The 15,541-nt window shown below is 36.5% G+C and overlaps 1 protein-coding gene across 4 annotated transcripts in view; it reads right to left on the minus strand.

Annotated features, from left to right (window-relative positions):
• The window catches only part of ARAP2 (ArfGAP with RhoGAP domain, ankyrin repeat and PH domain 2), a 136,546-nt gene that overhangs the window by 97,888 nt on the left and 23,117 nt on the right, over positions 1 to 15,541 (minus strand). For 3 of the 4 annotated variants that reach the window (XR_008576948.1, XM_054824558.1, XM_054824557.1), the window contains exons 7-9: positions 13,834 to 13,903; positions 8,302 to 8,422; positions 5,226 to 5,407 (exon numbers count right to left, since the gene is read on the minus strand). Coding sequence is in view for 3 of the 4 variants with exons in the window: in XM_054824558.1 (XP_054680533.1) it covers positions 5,226 to 5,407; positions 8,302 to 8,422; positions 13,834 to 13,903 (373 nt within the window). In the remaining variant the exon portion in view is untranslated. The remainder of the gene's footprint in view (positions 1 to 5,225; positions 5,408 to 8,301; positions 8,423 to 13,833; positions 13,904 to 15,541) is intronic. The other variant, XM_054824559.1, reaches the window with a different exon arrangement.

The following is a 15,541-nucleotide window of genomic DNA, read 5'->3' on the forward strand; positions in this document are numbered from 1 at the left end:
TTCCCTGTTATTATTACAAATAACAGCTTATCACCACAAAATCTCCAAAAGGACACATGTTCTTGGGGCAAGAGCAACAAGGAGGAAGAGCAGGGGAAACACAACAATACAAACAACACTGTTCCTTGTTTTCTTATTCGCAATAATTCCACCTTTCACTGCCCCACCCCAGTGCCTATCAGGCACTTCCCTCTCCTCTTACCACCTATCAACTATCTGAAATGTCTTCCCAATCCTCCTCCTGCTTTATTTTGTTGCTTTTAATCCCCTACCTCTTTCCTAGCTTCCTTTCCAAAACTGTCAGTTGCTTTGCTCAGGGTTCCTCATTAGATTTCAAAATCTTTAAGCAACTATTTTGCTTTCCACTCAACTTACATTGAACTCCTCTCCCCAACTCTTCTTTCATATTGCTGTTGCCATCACCTTGGACTCATTTCGTATTCACAAATATTATCACAAAGATACAAAGAAGAATCTAAATACATTAAAAAGGCTTTCTCATGCTGCTTTAGCATGACAAAATTATTATTGACCATTTCAAGGACTTCATTTAACTACTCTTCTCTGTTCACCTTCCATTGTTAGATACTTTCTACTGTACTTAACAGATGCTTTACTTAATTTTTTTAAGGCTTTCTCTTTCTCATTATGTTCATGATTAATAATCAAGAATACATTTTCTCCAGGGAAAACCAGAACATTTCCTAATGAACAATCCCCTTGCAGAGGATCATTATAAATTCCCATTGCTATATACTAAAAAGTCACAGACTTCTAAGTCTGCCCCTGAATCCCAACCACATCGTCTCTGGTACTGCATTTCACAGAAGCATAGAATGGTTTGGGTTGGAAGCGACCTTTAAATATCATCTAGTCCAACCATTCCTGCATGGACAGGGACATCTTTCACTGGATCAGGTGCTCAAAGCATTCCCCTTTAAGCCTGTGTTTCTTAACAGAGATAAGAACACATCTGTTCTCATGCACAGAGATACACATGCACACATCCCTTCCACTTCACTGACATTCACATCGCTTCCTCTCTTTCAGAACGCCAGTCTCAAGCACCATCTTTGACTTGCCCTTCCATCTATTCCCTTATCGGTTCTCTACGTTAACATACCCTTTGCCATCTTCTACCTGATTAATACAATTTCCTGCAATACATCTTTTGATGTTGTCCAGGTTTGCTTTAAATGCACCATTAGCAGTAGAGAGGAAATGAAAATTACTAGGCAATCTCTTACTGGTTCACTCAACATGAATAAACATTTCCATCTGCCACAGAGCAAATCATTTCTATCTTCGACAAAACAAAAAAACCCTCTGAAATCAATAAGAGCATTGAGCCAAAATGAAACAAGAAGAAATGGATACTATTGCTTGTACATAACAGAGAGAATACTCATCACTATTCAAGCTTTAACTTGGAGTCATGCATGGAGGAAAAAAGTCACAAATAACTGTGGCACACAGCCATACATACCATTTCCCAATCTTTATATTTTCCTCAAATATCCCAGGTAAATACAACTATTTCAGAACTACCCAAAGCAATAATGAAGAGGATCCTCAGTTCTCTTTATCAAAGCCAAATTCTAGTGCAAACACCATGACACCTAGACCCTCCCTGACTTTAGATCCCAGTGAATCTTAAATACACCCTAATGAAGGGGGTATATTCTAGCAGACCAGGCAAGCATCTGTCAGAGCCCTTCTGATGGTCACAGAGAAGAGGTTATCACTGGCACCACCACAGCAGGCTGACATTTCAAGCCAATGTTTGAGCTGTCATGAAGGATCAGATGACATGTTTTTATTTAAGCACGAATGATTTTGAAATAGAAATGGGAATTTCAGCAAGTTGCAGGTTGAACAAATTGATTCTGTACGATCTATTTTTCACCTGCTCCAGAGAGGAAGTTTAAGAAATTCACACTATGTGGAGAGTCAAAGAAATTGATGGTTTCATACTAGCAGTATATCACTGCCAGAAGCTCAAGCTAAACCAATCACTTTTTAACTAGAAATAGGCCTGAGACATGATGTTCTGATCTCAATCTGAACTTCACAAAGTTCACAGTGGTTATGTTAGGATTTGGCATTTGGCTTAGGATCTTCTCCACTTTTAACAAAGAAGAAAAATCTTTTAAAGTAACAGTGGACTCTCCTCTATCAAGTTTAATAGAAATCAATGAATCAGCTTGATCCGATCTCATTTCAACACTGTAAGAAGTCTAAATAGGTGTCTTTTAGCACTGCAGTTATAATAAACCCCTCTAAGTCTCTCTGGGAGTCATTCTAGTATGGATGTGAATTCCAATATGAACAGGATTTGAGGACATCCCTGGACATATTTGCCTGGTAATTGCTGGCTAAAGCACAAACTTGAGACAGGGAAAGGATTTTTAGAACAACAGAGCCCTCTAATGGATTAATGTTGTATTACCGGGTTTTTCATCAGTGCTGCAGTAAAAATAATTCGGTTTTCAACTTGAAAATAAAACACAAGAGGTACCAAGAGAAGAATTACAGACTATGAAAGCTTAAAGACAGAAGCAATTTCTTCTGATTCTCAAGCAGCCAGGAATTGCATAAAGAAAGAGATGTTGTTCAAATGGAGGATCTAAAAAGAAACCTCTTAGGACCACTTGATATTTTTGGTTTTAAGTAAATAAGGTTTGGGAAGAAGCTGGTTTTGCACCATTGTTTATAATATTCACATGCACAGGAAGAGCTGACAGGCTGGCAGCAAGTCTAACCTTCATTCTGTTTCAGGGCTTGATTTTGGTTTGCCTTCTGCTGCACTGCAGTCAGTGATCTCTGCAGAGCACCCATGTAGTAGAAGGGAATAAACATCCAGTAGAAAGGCTGTATAAGGGTGTGCTTTCATGATCAGCTAAAGCAAATCTGAAATCAATGATATTGAAAGGGCAGAGCTGATACAAGTTACCACACAGTCACACAAGCAATATAACCAACACACACGTGCACACACAAAATAATAATTTTAAAAAAACTGTAAGAAAGGAAATTGATCTGGGGAGTGGGTGGAGATTAGTCCTAGATTATTTTAGATAGTCATAATCTGCACCCTAAAAATGTATAACAGAGCAATAAAGAACCCTTCAACAGTTAATGGCTCTGGAACAGTTTTGTATCAACATACGCAAGTCAGAAAAACTGACTCAGCATAGTGGGCAGAGCTAGGAGTACCCCATATCAACAGAGAAAGATCAAAGGATTGCTTGAGGCAGGAAAGATGCTCCCAACAGTTATATGCAGGTAAAGTAAGAAAGAGGGAAGAAAGCAAAAATTGGATGCCTGGTACAGGGACTCTCAAGAGGGACACAGCTAGTTTCAAATGACCTATCACTCCGGAAGAGAAATTCCTCCACAGGTCTGTATACCTCTTTGAAGGAGCATCCGTCCCTTAATGAAAAAGTTCAGAACATCCATATAAGGGAGCACTCAAAAGTATTCAGGGGCATAAGATGAATACGGTATCGATTCTGAAGGTAAAAAAAGGCTCATTACATTGAACATCCACAAAGAGAGGACTCTCATTGATGAGAATGCATTCCAGGGACTCTCACTGATGAAATATCTGGAAACCCCCTACAACGGAACAGCAACATTGAGCATCGCAGCACAACGTGGGTCATCCCACAGGCAGAGACTGTAAAGTTAGTCAACTTCATTTTTCTACTGGAATAACATAAAAGAACTTCAGTGAAGTACAGGGTTTCAGGGTGGGGAGGTGCCGTTTGCATTTTGGTTTTATTTCTCCTTAAAGACCTCCAGCTGTAAACTTTACTTAAACAAACAAACTAACTGGCAGGTCACCTACTCATTACAATAATCAAGACTGAATAGCTAAAGAACAGCTAGAGAGTACTGCGATCAGCTATGAGGACCAATTCCTCTCCATGGTGCTCATTCAGTAAGACACGTGGTGCAGGCGTATACTCAAATGACATGTAGCCAATACAGTTTTGGTAAAATATTACCTCTAAGTAATTTGTGGAGTTTTGTAACAGCTATAGAACAGTATAAATCCATAAATTGCATCATGTTTTTGATTAGTTGGGTGTTGACTGACCTCAAAGAATGTACCTGACAAGTTAAACTTCCTTGAAGCACAGTAAGTAGAAAGAAAGAAAAAAAAAAGGAAAAACAAACAAACAAAAAAGGTCTTTCTCAGCCTCAAATTTCCTGCCATTCCCTGGGAAAGAACAGAAAGACATAATATTGAACATTATGTGGTCCCTCAAGCCATCTAAATAATTTCACACGTAGAGGATAATAGGAGAGGAAGTGAGATCAAATCCAAAATGACAAGTCTTACTAAGAGACCATCCACATTTCAAACAGGAGTTTGCCTGTACACAAATTTGAGAGAAAATGAGAACATGGCAAGCAAGTAACCGCACCTCCCCCAAATGCCCTCCCAGGTTCCAGCTACTTGTGGGTCCTCAGTTTCCTCACACAGAAAGAATACCTTCCATTTCATGTCCTGCAATAGACTGTTCTTCCACTAATTCACACAGTCATTCATTGAACCCAGTTATCCCCAGTTATCCCCATTTATCCCCTATCTACATTACCCTAAAGAGGTCCACGGCTAACTACTTTATATCATAATATATTCATGCTCAAACCGAAACCAAACCCACTAGATTTTGGAAGCTGAAATGACAGGCCTACTTCATGTTTTTTTAATACTGGATTTGTTTAAAATATTACAGTGCACAACAGAAACTGGACAATCTAGGTTGTTAAAAACACAAAGAACATCAGTTTTGAACATTTAGCTGAAGTATCACTTAAATACCACAATCTACTTCTGTACAACACACTTTCCAGAGCACTGTATTATAGGACAGTGAAACCAGTGCACAAAATAAGCCTTCTGATTTAGTAGAGTGCTTATGGCACACATTTTAAGAGTGAATTAATCCCAGCCCTGCCACTAACCTGTTGTGACACTCACGGCTTTTCACTTCACCTCACTATATATTCGTTTTTTCCACTGTACAATAGACATAATGATACTTCGCCTGCTTTTTGAAGCCTTCTGAGAATTGCAGCAATAAAGTACTACATAAAAAGAGATATGCATTTATATTGAAATGCGCCTATTCACAAAAAGCCATCAATTTCCAACTCACTAGTTAAATCATCTTTATAAGCATTCATTCACAAAAAGCATATGAAAAATTTACCTGCTCATTTTTGCAGATCCACACAGTATTCCCCTGAAGTAGAATAAAGATTTTGGCTTTGTATCCTTTCAGCTCAAGATACCCGCTTTTCTCAGGGGTGACAGAAGTTCGAAACTGAGAGTTATTATCAGACTGCGATTTCAAGGCATTGAGCATCGTATTAACCCAGTCATTCCTTTCTTCTAAACAAGAAAAAAAATTAGACAAAGACATGGTTAAGCAGCAGCTCCATTCTTCTCTACACATTAGTTTTCTTCCTGCTATGCTATGCTGGTTGATGGCTATACCACGTGAGAGAGAACATCCACCTGGCAAAGGAGGTGTAAATAAAAACAACATGAGAGTCCGTATCAGCGGAGATGTTGCCAGACACAGCCATTCAATTAATTCCCAACAATTAATACACAAACTGAAAGTTATAAAAACTGATTATTAAGATTCTTAAAATCACAACTACTAGTTCTAATATGCTTAATTCCGCACAGCTTAAAGACTGAGGTGGCAGACAGGTGACATGTTCACCTTCTGGAAGCCAGATCAATGGGAAAGAACTACAGAAGTTATGCAGGCAAAAGCCAGGGAGCCTACATATCATCTGCCACTAAAGAGGCAAGCCATCGCCAATGCTAGTCTACGTTTGGCCATGCTTTTAAGCAAAAACATTTGGCAATTTACAGTTTATGCCATTAAGGTGTAGTGGTTAACCTTGATATTGTCAAGGGTATTGAGTAATCAAGAAAATGCATGTTTGAATATCTTTCGATGCATTATTAATTTAACATCTTACAAATACATGAACACAAGTAGGTGAAGTAATAAAGTTCCACTTAGTCTCATTCACTATGTTCATATATTTCACCAGACTAAGATCAATATACTTTAATGCTGAATACTCCGACTTGCCCCATGCGATTGCAACATCATGAAGTATTTCAACTCTTTGCTCTGAAAGATTCAGGTCATAAAAATGTATTGGGGGGAGGGGAGGGCAGGGAGGGAAGGAAAGTTCTATCCACAGTACATATAAAGTTGATACAATCAGTGCCGAACACTGCAAAGAACAGTTAAAACAGTAATGTGCTTACTTCATAAATGTCACGTGTGCAACAGGAAGGAACAAATTACTAATTAAAGCATCAGAAGGTAGTTTGAAGAAGAGGAAGACAGCAGCCCGACAGACTAGCACAGGGAAGGTGATCCAAGTGCTCTTCCTAGAAGTTCTGTTTTATTACACACTTTTTTAAAGTACTTTGAAAAGATCACTGGAATATCTCAGTATAGTTGAGAGCATCAAACATCAAATTACTCTAAAAGTGTTTTGTTGGGGTTTTTTTTAAATGGTATTTCACTCCAATTAAACAAAATCTCATTGCATCTTAGCAGATTATGCTTTAATTCATTGCTGTCACATAACTACTTAATTTTTTGCCCCCAAATGCCCCTAAACTTTCCAAAGCATTACATATATAGTTTTTTCCCTCTAGAAGTTTAAAATCAATCCAAAAATAGTGTATTTTTGATATACCAAAAAATAATAAATCAGAGCACTGAAAGCAAACAAAATATATATATATATATATATATATATATATAAAAAACCCACTGACTGCAGACCAACATTGGTACCAAGGGACACAGGTCAATGAAGACAACAATAGCATTCTTTATTTTGATATTCCAGCAGAAAGAAAGGAAATTTAATAAATAAGGTCCACAGGATGAAATATGTATAAGACTCCATTCCAAAATCTTTGAAAAGAAGTTAAGTACCCTTCGAATAGTCCCAGAACGATTCCCAACCACAAATCCACAGAAGGAATAGCATCAAGTAACAGTTTGTGCACATAACAGAAAGCAAGCAGAGTTATTTACATATTTTACTGTGAATATATCATCCAGTGCTGGATACAGTAAGGACCAAATTACTTGTACAACACACATTTCTAACCTTAAGTCAACAGCTTTACAGACTGGCCACTACGTCCAAAGACGGTTATATACTAAATCAAAACGCAATTTCATGTATAACAAGTGGTTGCTCTGAATATATTTTTTTAAGTCAGTGTAAGTTGTTAACGTTTTTATAGCATTCAAAGGCAACGGTCCATAAAGAAAATTGTGGCCCTACAAAATATATTGCACTAAGATGGTTATGTTCCAATTTATAAAAAAAAGTAAAAAAAAAAATTTGGAAGAGAAAGGCAAAAATAGTAAAAATAGACATACTTTTTAACTCAGCTAAGAGCATAAAAATGTCTGAAATTATTTGAGCCAAACCTGATAAGAAGGATTTGCTCACTGATGCTGCACTCCTGTTACAGCCTGCAGCAAATGTTTACAACCAAGCTATAACCCGTAAAAATGGGATTTGATAATGGAAATGCTGAGAGACCCTTAGCTATAATGGGTCTGGCATGTACTGCTGTAAATACATATTGCATATCTTTTTTTTTTCCTTAGGTATCCCATTTTATTTGATTGTTTCCATAAATAAGTCATACATGCACTGACATTGATTCCACATATTACAGCTGTAGGTTGATAAAACATTAAATTAGAAGGCATACTAACTTCCTTAGTACAATTTGCATTTGTATTCTCTATCAATACATGGCTGAAAATACTGTGTAAGGCAGTAAATAAAAGACGCACAGAAAAACTCAGATTTCCTTGGATCACAGCATCACATTTGAGCCATCAACTTCATTGTTGCTCTTTGTCAATTTTCTATCAAGTGGTGACTCGGAGCAGATGGCTGAGAGCACACAGGCTGTAAGAGCTGCTAGTGAGACCTGAGGAACATCCAGAAAAATTCATCTTTGGGAAGGATGGGGGAGGAGGCAGAAGAGTCAGAAAAGAGTATTCTCATTTTGATATTCTTAAAAGCCATTCCCCAACAATTTCAGTTGTTCTTACAAAGCTTACAGTTATCTCCAGTTTCACTTTATGAGGCCAACACAGTTGGATTCCAGAAGTATTTCTGGTAATATAACGAGTTATATTTCACAAACATAATTATTCAGCAGCAATTACATGGCTTTTTGGTAATCATTAGAGTTACACATGTTCTACTTACCTTCTTTATCCGCACGGAAGACAAAAGTCCTATGGGATGTGACAACTTCGAATTTATTCTCCCCGTGAACTCTTACTGTTGCTACAGCAGAAAGCAGTATTATTCCCTTTGAGAACACTTCCTATAATAAAAATGCAATAGAAAGAGTTAATAACTCTCATGGAATATTAAATACGTCTCAGGTAATATTACTTGCCATGGTGTGTAGGAAGTTCACATACACAGACTGTGCTCCTAAAAGTTCACCACACTATTAATAAAACTGCATCAATAAGTAAACCACTTCATTACCTACACATCGCCAACTTCACTGTTCTGGGTCTATGCGCACCTACTGCCTTCTAAAATAGAGTAAAATCCCACGGTGAGATAGAATGCATATATTTGAGATACCACTTCATAAATTGTCTCATGCCACTAATATTGCAAAATATCACACTCTCTTAAATTTACAATTTTATGCCAAAGTCAGTCACATTGACTATCTTACTGAACCATAATTAAAAAAAATATAATTATTATACTTGTAGAATAGAGTCAGACAGGGGAAAAGAATTGTTCCCTTCTCCAGGCAGTAAATTCCAAAGAATTTTCCTGTTACTTCCCCACTCCTTCAGTGGCTAGCCAATAAGAAAAGGAAATTCACTTATTTTATCCCTAATTTTGAATTCAAAAGGGGTGATCACTCTCTGTAGGAATCCATTGCCCTGTCATTACAAACAAGAATCCTCTAGCTTAGATCAGCTATGTACTTTTCTGCTGCATGAGGCAGGAGAACAATCCCTCAAAAATATTTTGGTGTCGGAGCAAATTTTCCCAATATTTGCTAATTTCCAACTACGAATCGGGACCACCAAACTGAACACAAAAGCAAGATAGGAAAAAGGAATTGCTACAACTACTTTCTCTAAGTGGCTCATCTTTTAACCCAATTAACCTAAGTATTCCATTGGGGGGGGGGGGGGACGACAACTTAAGCAGATGCGCAACACTTTGGAAATACTTCTGCACAATTCCTGGACTCCAGAGTTAACACTGCTGCTCCTGTCCCCACTATGCTTTGATCAATTGGTCTTCTGACTAAGACAATTCAGATATACTGCTAAGATTTATGATCCAGATGCAGTAATAGTCCAAGAGTCAGCTCCCCATAAAGAATTTTGTACTGCAATAACTTTCCTCCCAAAGCATAAATTATTATAATAGACTTTATACAAGGGCTTAAGGAACCACTGTGAATGCTAAGCATGAAGGATACACAAGATCATTTTTTTGTTTACTGAGTTTAACATACGACTGATTTTCACCAAATTCACACTCTTACATTGTTTCACTTCTAGGTTCTAATATACATCATTAAATGCAGTTTAACAACGAAAAAAGAAATATCAAAATACAGCCAAAGTGAACATGTTACCATCGTTACACACCAGAACTACTCTGTCATTCAGAATGATCTTTGTATTGCACATCTTTTTTCATTATGGCTGTATTTTAGAAGAGACATTTTAACGTATTTGTTAATAAGGTTGGATATTACGTTAATCACTGATCCTTCACCATGGCAAAGCAAACTTATTGCATATGCTATTTCTAAAGGTGTTCAGATATAATTATATTACGGTGTTTGCAGGCATCTACTGGCTGTACTTGGTACTGTAAGAGAATAATTCATACTGCTGGAAGTCACAGCTATTTTATTTGATTTGCTTAAAAAAAAAAAAGCTGAGCACAGTTTTGGTTTTGCTATGTAAACAATCATCCTTTTTAAAGCTTTGTTCTCCAAGACATACATATTTTCATATACAGTTTAAACCACAATAATTTATCAATCTTTTCTGCAGCAGCTTCTCTTTCATGTGCAAGAAATAACGTTAAGCTCTTGTTGATCAAGATACAATTTCTCTCTTTGAAATACTCCAGAATAGAAATTAGGCAAATTATTTAAGACTACAAAAAACAAAAACAAACACAGCCAAGAACCTCACAGATATTTCTTCTATTACTGAAAGGTGTACACTAGTTCTAGGGCTGCTAAAAAATTCTCTGACAGAACAATTTGCTAGTGGAGAAAGAATTTTTTTTTTTTTTTTTAATATCAACTCCTTTAATGAAAACTTTCATTTTCAAATACAGCCCAATGGAGTCATCCTTGACAGCTGTGTTTCAGAGCTGTGCTAAAAGATCCTGGAAAACACCGTTGTGCACTGATTTGGCTTTCTGTCTACAACAGATTAAACATGACCTATTTCAAGAATGACAATGATTCACCTGTTTTGCAGTGAATTTTGTTCTTCATTATGCTCACATGCAATAACATGACAAAATATTACAGTTCTTCACAGGAAAAGCCAAGACTTTTGCCTAAATCAATAATATATTTGTCAGGGACCCTAAGATGTTTTAAATAAAAACTTTCAAGATAACCAGCAGTTTTTGCCTTACTATAAAATGCACCCGAATTCTCTTGCCAAAAGTAGGAAGAAATTTGAAACAAAAACTCTGCATACTGGGTAGCTGAAAAGAATTTTCAAATTCTATCTTCCCCTCTTCAGTTTGTTCTCACTTCAGTTAACCACATTCTGTTAAGATGAAACCACACGGGATGTTGCTCTGACCACATCAACTTGCTCAGGACCATGAGCGTAGAAGAAATGAGCAGCATCACAGATTCAAACAAAAACTGTTCCTAGGTCAGATGATGTTTCTAGAAAACTTTTTTTTCATATATGCAGATATAAAGTAAAGAACAGATCTCTATTAGAAGCTGATGCACAACTAGATCCAGGTTAGAAGATTATTTAGATAATTAAAGTTTAAATCATTCAGAGAAGCATTTAGATGGGCTAAGTACACATTTTCAGGAATATTACCCTCTGTGTTTTCCCTCCCCACCCTCCACTTGTTTCACTCTTCATTAGCCATGTAGCACACTTCCCCTTCTTGAGAACCTCACTCTTCTCAAGTTCCTAATTTGAATGACAAATAGAGCTATTTAATATTGCTAGTGTTTCTGGGTAAAAATAAACAGTTTCATTCCACTGAGTCTACCCTTCTCTGCTTGTAATAATCAGAAAAATATCCGAGTATGGATTGGTTTCCTTTTGAGAACTACTTTTAATTGCTATGTGAAACCAAAGATATAACAATTCCATTATAACATGCTTGTCTGTGTAGGAATGTTCTAGGACAAACACACATTAGAAAAGACAGATCTTGCTATTAAAATCTAAAGTTATAACAACTACTTCCCCATTTAAATATATGCATAGCACTAGCGGGAGACACCTGCTGCCTTGCAATGAACTGTATAACTATCCCTGTCTTTTACCAGAACCAACTCCTGGGCTGCATGCAGGTCTCGATGGGTCTGCAAATAGTTGCTTACAAGGTAACAACACACGAGCAACAGCAGGAACACACTGGTATCCATCTAGCAAGCAATATGAATACTCTGGGTATGGGAGTGGCTATACAGCAGAGACCACTGTACCAAAAACTCATGTTCCCCAGTGACACCACTGCTCACCCAACACAATCCCACTGCGCACCAAGAACTATTGGCAGCCAACTATGTTTTCCTCCTATCTACAAGCTTGTCCGCAGGCTTCACCAAATCCTCAGTTCCCAGAATATGCTTCAGGCCATGTTCTCAGATATACCAAGTTCTTGGCATGCGTGACTCATCAAGTTACAAGTCAGACACTCAGATTTGTTCAAATTGTATACATACACAGATCAACTAGGGTCTCTTTCAATCCCAGGAGCGAGGTTTTATACTCTGATTCCTGGAAAAGTGAGACAAAGAAGCTTCAGACCAAAACTTCTGCAAGCTCCTGATAGTCTAACCAATCACAGAGACCTTGCAAATAGAGGATGCAGAGTTTGTAGCTTTCTATGCTTTGTGTGACAGACTACACGTTCCACTGAGCAGAAGGGAAGATTTCTGGAATCTCACATGACATACAAAAGTGTAAGAAGTACTATTCTAGAGTAATTGACCTCCAACTTTTTCAGTGACCTTCAAAAAAAAAAATCCCCAGTGCAGATACAAGATTTAAAATTCTGTATTAGCATTTCTTTCCCTAATTATGCTACATACAGTGTTAAGCAAATCCCAACGCTGTATTTTTCAAGTCTTTCTTAATGACTAACCCTGCTTTTCTGCTCCTCTGAAGCCCTGGGATGAATACCACAAAGGGATAACATTTTTTGTCACAGTAATCCAAATGTTATTCTATTGTTTCCTTCATCTACAAAATCATGTCTTCTACTGTCAGTGAAGCAAAGTAAGCAAGTAAAACCAGATTGTTTCATGTTCCTAATCAGCAGGCATAAAGATCAATGTCAATAATTTTTTGAGCTTGTTCTTAATTTCTCTGGGCCCTCAGGAAATAAGCAGTCTTTTCCTACTTCAGTTCTACCCCCTCATAACCTGCTAAAACAGGTCTAAGAGCGTGCATATTATGAAGCATGTATTTTGTTCCAAATTTAATATGCATCTTCTACAGGAAATGCTTTCCAGCATTTCAGATAACACACATGCATATAAACTCATCTCCACCAAACACACATATTATACAATCGTCTATCACTTTTGAGTTTAAAGAAGTTCTTCATTTCTTCCAAGAGGAGAAATTAATTAATCACAGGGTGGAAAAAAAAAATTTTGTAGTGGTCTAAAGTATATTAAGAGAAAAAATAATCTCTTAAAAAAAAAAGGTCAGTCATGTTTAGACAGGTCTCAAAAAAAAAAGAGGAGTTTCTATTGTGAAAAAGTAGTATCAAAAAGTCAAATAAGTCTTTTGTAAATCTTGATTTCACAGAAGGAACACACATTTTTTTTGAAAACCATGATTTACAAATCCATTTTTGTATCACATATCAGAAGTGAATTATTTTAATCCAAGCAACTCATGAGTCTGCAACCATTTCAGTAAGATTCAAACCTTAGGTACAGAACCAAAGAACAGCCACTCTGACATCACAGTACTATGCTGATGTTAGAGAGACCCACTCAAACATAACCTAGTCCAATGATATGTCATTATTCCTAGAAGACAAATAGGAAAGACATTTTTAATTAAAGAGTAAGCAAGCATATGGGGTTTTGGTTTTTAAAAGGTATTCCATGACGAATTTAATTCTCTCCCAAAATCTCCAGCATGCTGGGTTCCCATGACAAGACATTTTGCGACCAATATCAAAATAACGTTGGATCTCTTAAATGCATTTTAAATTCTGTTCTGCAGAATGCAGTAGTGTCAGTCTTTCAATAAAGTAAGAAGTTCTGAGTATATCTACCCGAAAAAGTCAGGAATACAAGCCCTTCCAGAAAACAAGAGGATGAACAATACATGAAGATCTCAAGGACACCTTAAAATATTTAATAATGTCTCATTCTAGTACTTTGCAATTTAAAGTGAATTTAAGATTAATATTCATTTGTAATTATTTCTGAATTTTTTCATGGTAACATGTGCATTACATAGATGCATTTTGTCCCAAACATGACCAAAACATGTCGCTTACCTTTTCATTATTGTAATAAGAAATGCTGTCTCCATCAAACTTAACCCAGCGCTTCTGAAACATACGTTTGCTGTGAATCAAAAATTAATACACTTAAAATTATAAATACAACTTAACACTGGCTTTTAAGAATGTCTCAAGCATAAACTATAAAAAGTTCAAGTCATGTTAAGCTTCCTGTGCTTCAGCCTAAACATTCTGAAAATTAAAATAAATAGCCCAATCATATCTTTTCAAAAGGAGAATGCTGATTTCAACTATAATAATAATATCTGGAAACAAGAAGTGCAGTATTACTTGACTACTTTTATAAATCAGTGTCTTCATGTTTTTAATCAATTCAGTTTCCTCTCTCTGTATTTCCTCTCCATGTTCTCTATATCACATCTGAAGTGACAGAGGAAAAAGAACTTTCAATAATGTAATTTTGCTTGAAACTAACAACGAGAAATGACTATTTTTATTGGAGGCAAAGGAATATTCTGAACACAGAGCATACCTTTAAGTGTTACAAGCTCTGTAAGATACTTTCCAAAAAGTAAAGCTGAGAACCTAAAATGACCATGTCATTCCCATCTTTACAAGAAGGACATCTCTGTTTACAGACTATGGTATCTTCAGTCATCAACGTCTCCTGAACACTCTCTTCCCCGGCCAATGACTGAATAGTGGTCACACCAAATCACTCAACAAGTACAACACAGCATTTTCATTTTCAATCTGTGTTATCAACTGGACATCACTAATGAGAAGCTCATTTGATTATTTCAGTTTGCTGTTAATTCACGCTCTATAAGGACCTCCTAAAAAAATATTTTTACATGAACCTGAAGTAATCTGTTATGCTCATTTAAAATGTTGACAGCCTATTAGTTATCATCTATAAAAGTTTCAATTTTAAAATCTATTAAACAAGTTAATTAAGCAAGAATAAGACCCCACTCTAACATCTCTCTTACCAACGTTATTTCCTTTCTCACTAAATGAGTGCTCTGCTTTAGGATTAGTAGACTGTGATAGTTTATCAAAACTTTAATCAAATAGCAGCTCTGGCTTAATTAACTTGTATTATATGACTACAATAAATCATCATTTTTCATAACCTGGAAAGGCCAATGTAAAATCTATTTTCCATTAAAATGTCAATAAACTTCAAGATGATGCAGGGAAGAAAAAGTGAACCTAAGTACCACATGCAATGGGAGTAAACTGAATGGCTTTACAATTTATAGTGAGTTAACTAAAAAGAGAAGCTGTAGTTTTAATGCACAATTTGTAGCAAATTAAGAAAACAGTATATATGCATTCGCCTGAAGAGACACAAAATGCCAGGTGTAATTGGGAGCTCTATAAAAAGAAGGGAGGTGGCAGATGAAAACAGAAAGAAACATTCAGTTGGCAGAGACTGAAATAAAATATGACAGTGCTTTTTTTTTTTTTCCCCTTTGGTTGGTTTCTTTAAGTCTTCAGATATTTGAGAAATGGTATTGTAGGGAAGAGAACCAAAAAACATAGCATTCATTAAACCATGCTTAAGAAAAAGTCCTTGAAATGTAGTCAAGGAATATCACTGGCTCAAGGCTAACGACCCTGCAATTGCTCTACTCAGTCCTAACCAGTACTAGTTTTGCGGTTAACTCATTATCTTTTTCAAATAAGATATTCTCACACAGTACTTTGGATAAAGCCTTCACACTTTGTTCACAAC

The sequence above is a fragment of the Grus americana genome, chromosome 4 (genome assembly GCF_028858705.1).
Source record: "Grus americana isolate bGruAme1 chromosome 4, bGruAme1.mat, whole genome shotgun sequence".
Classification (NCBI taxonomy): domain Eukaryota; kingdom Metazoa; phylum Chordata; class Aves; order Gruiformes; family Gruidae; genus Grus; species Grus americana.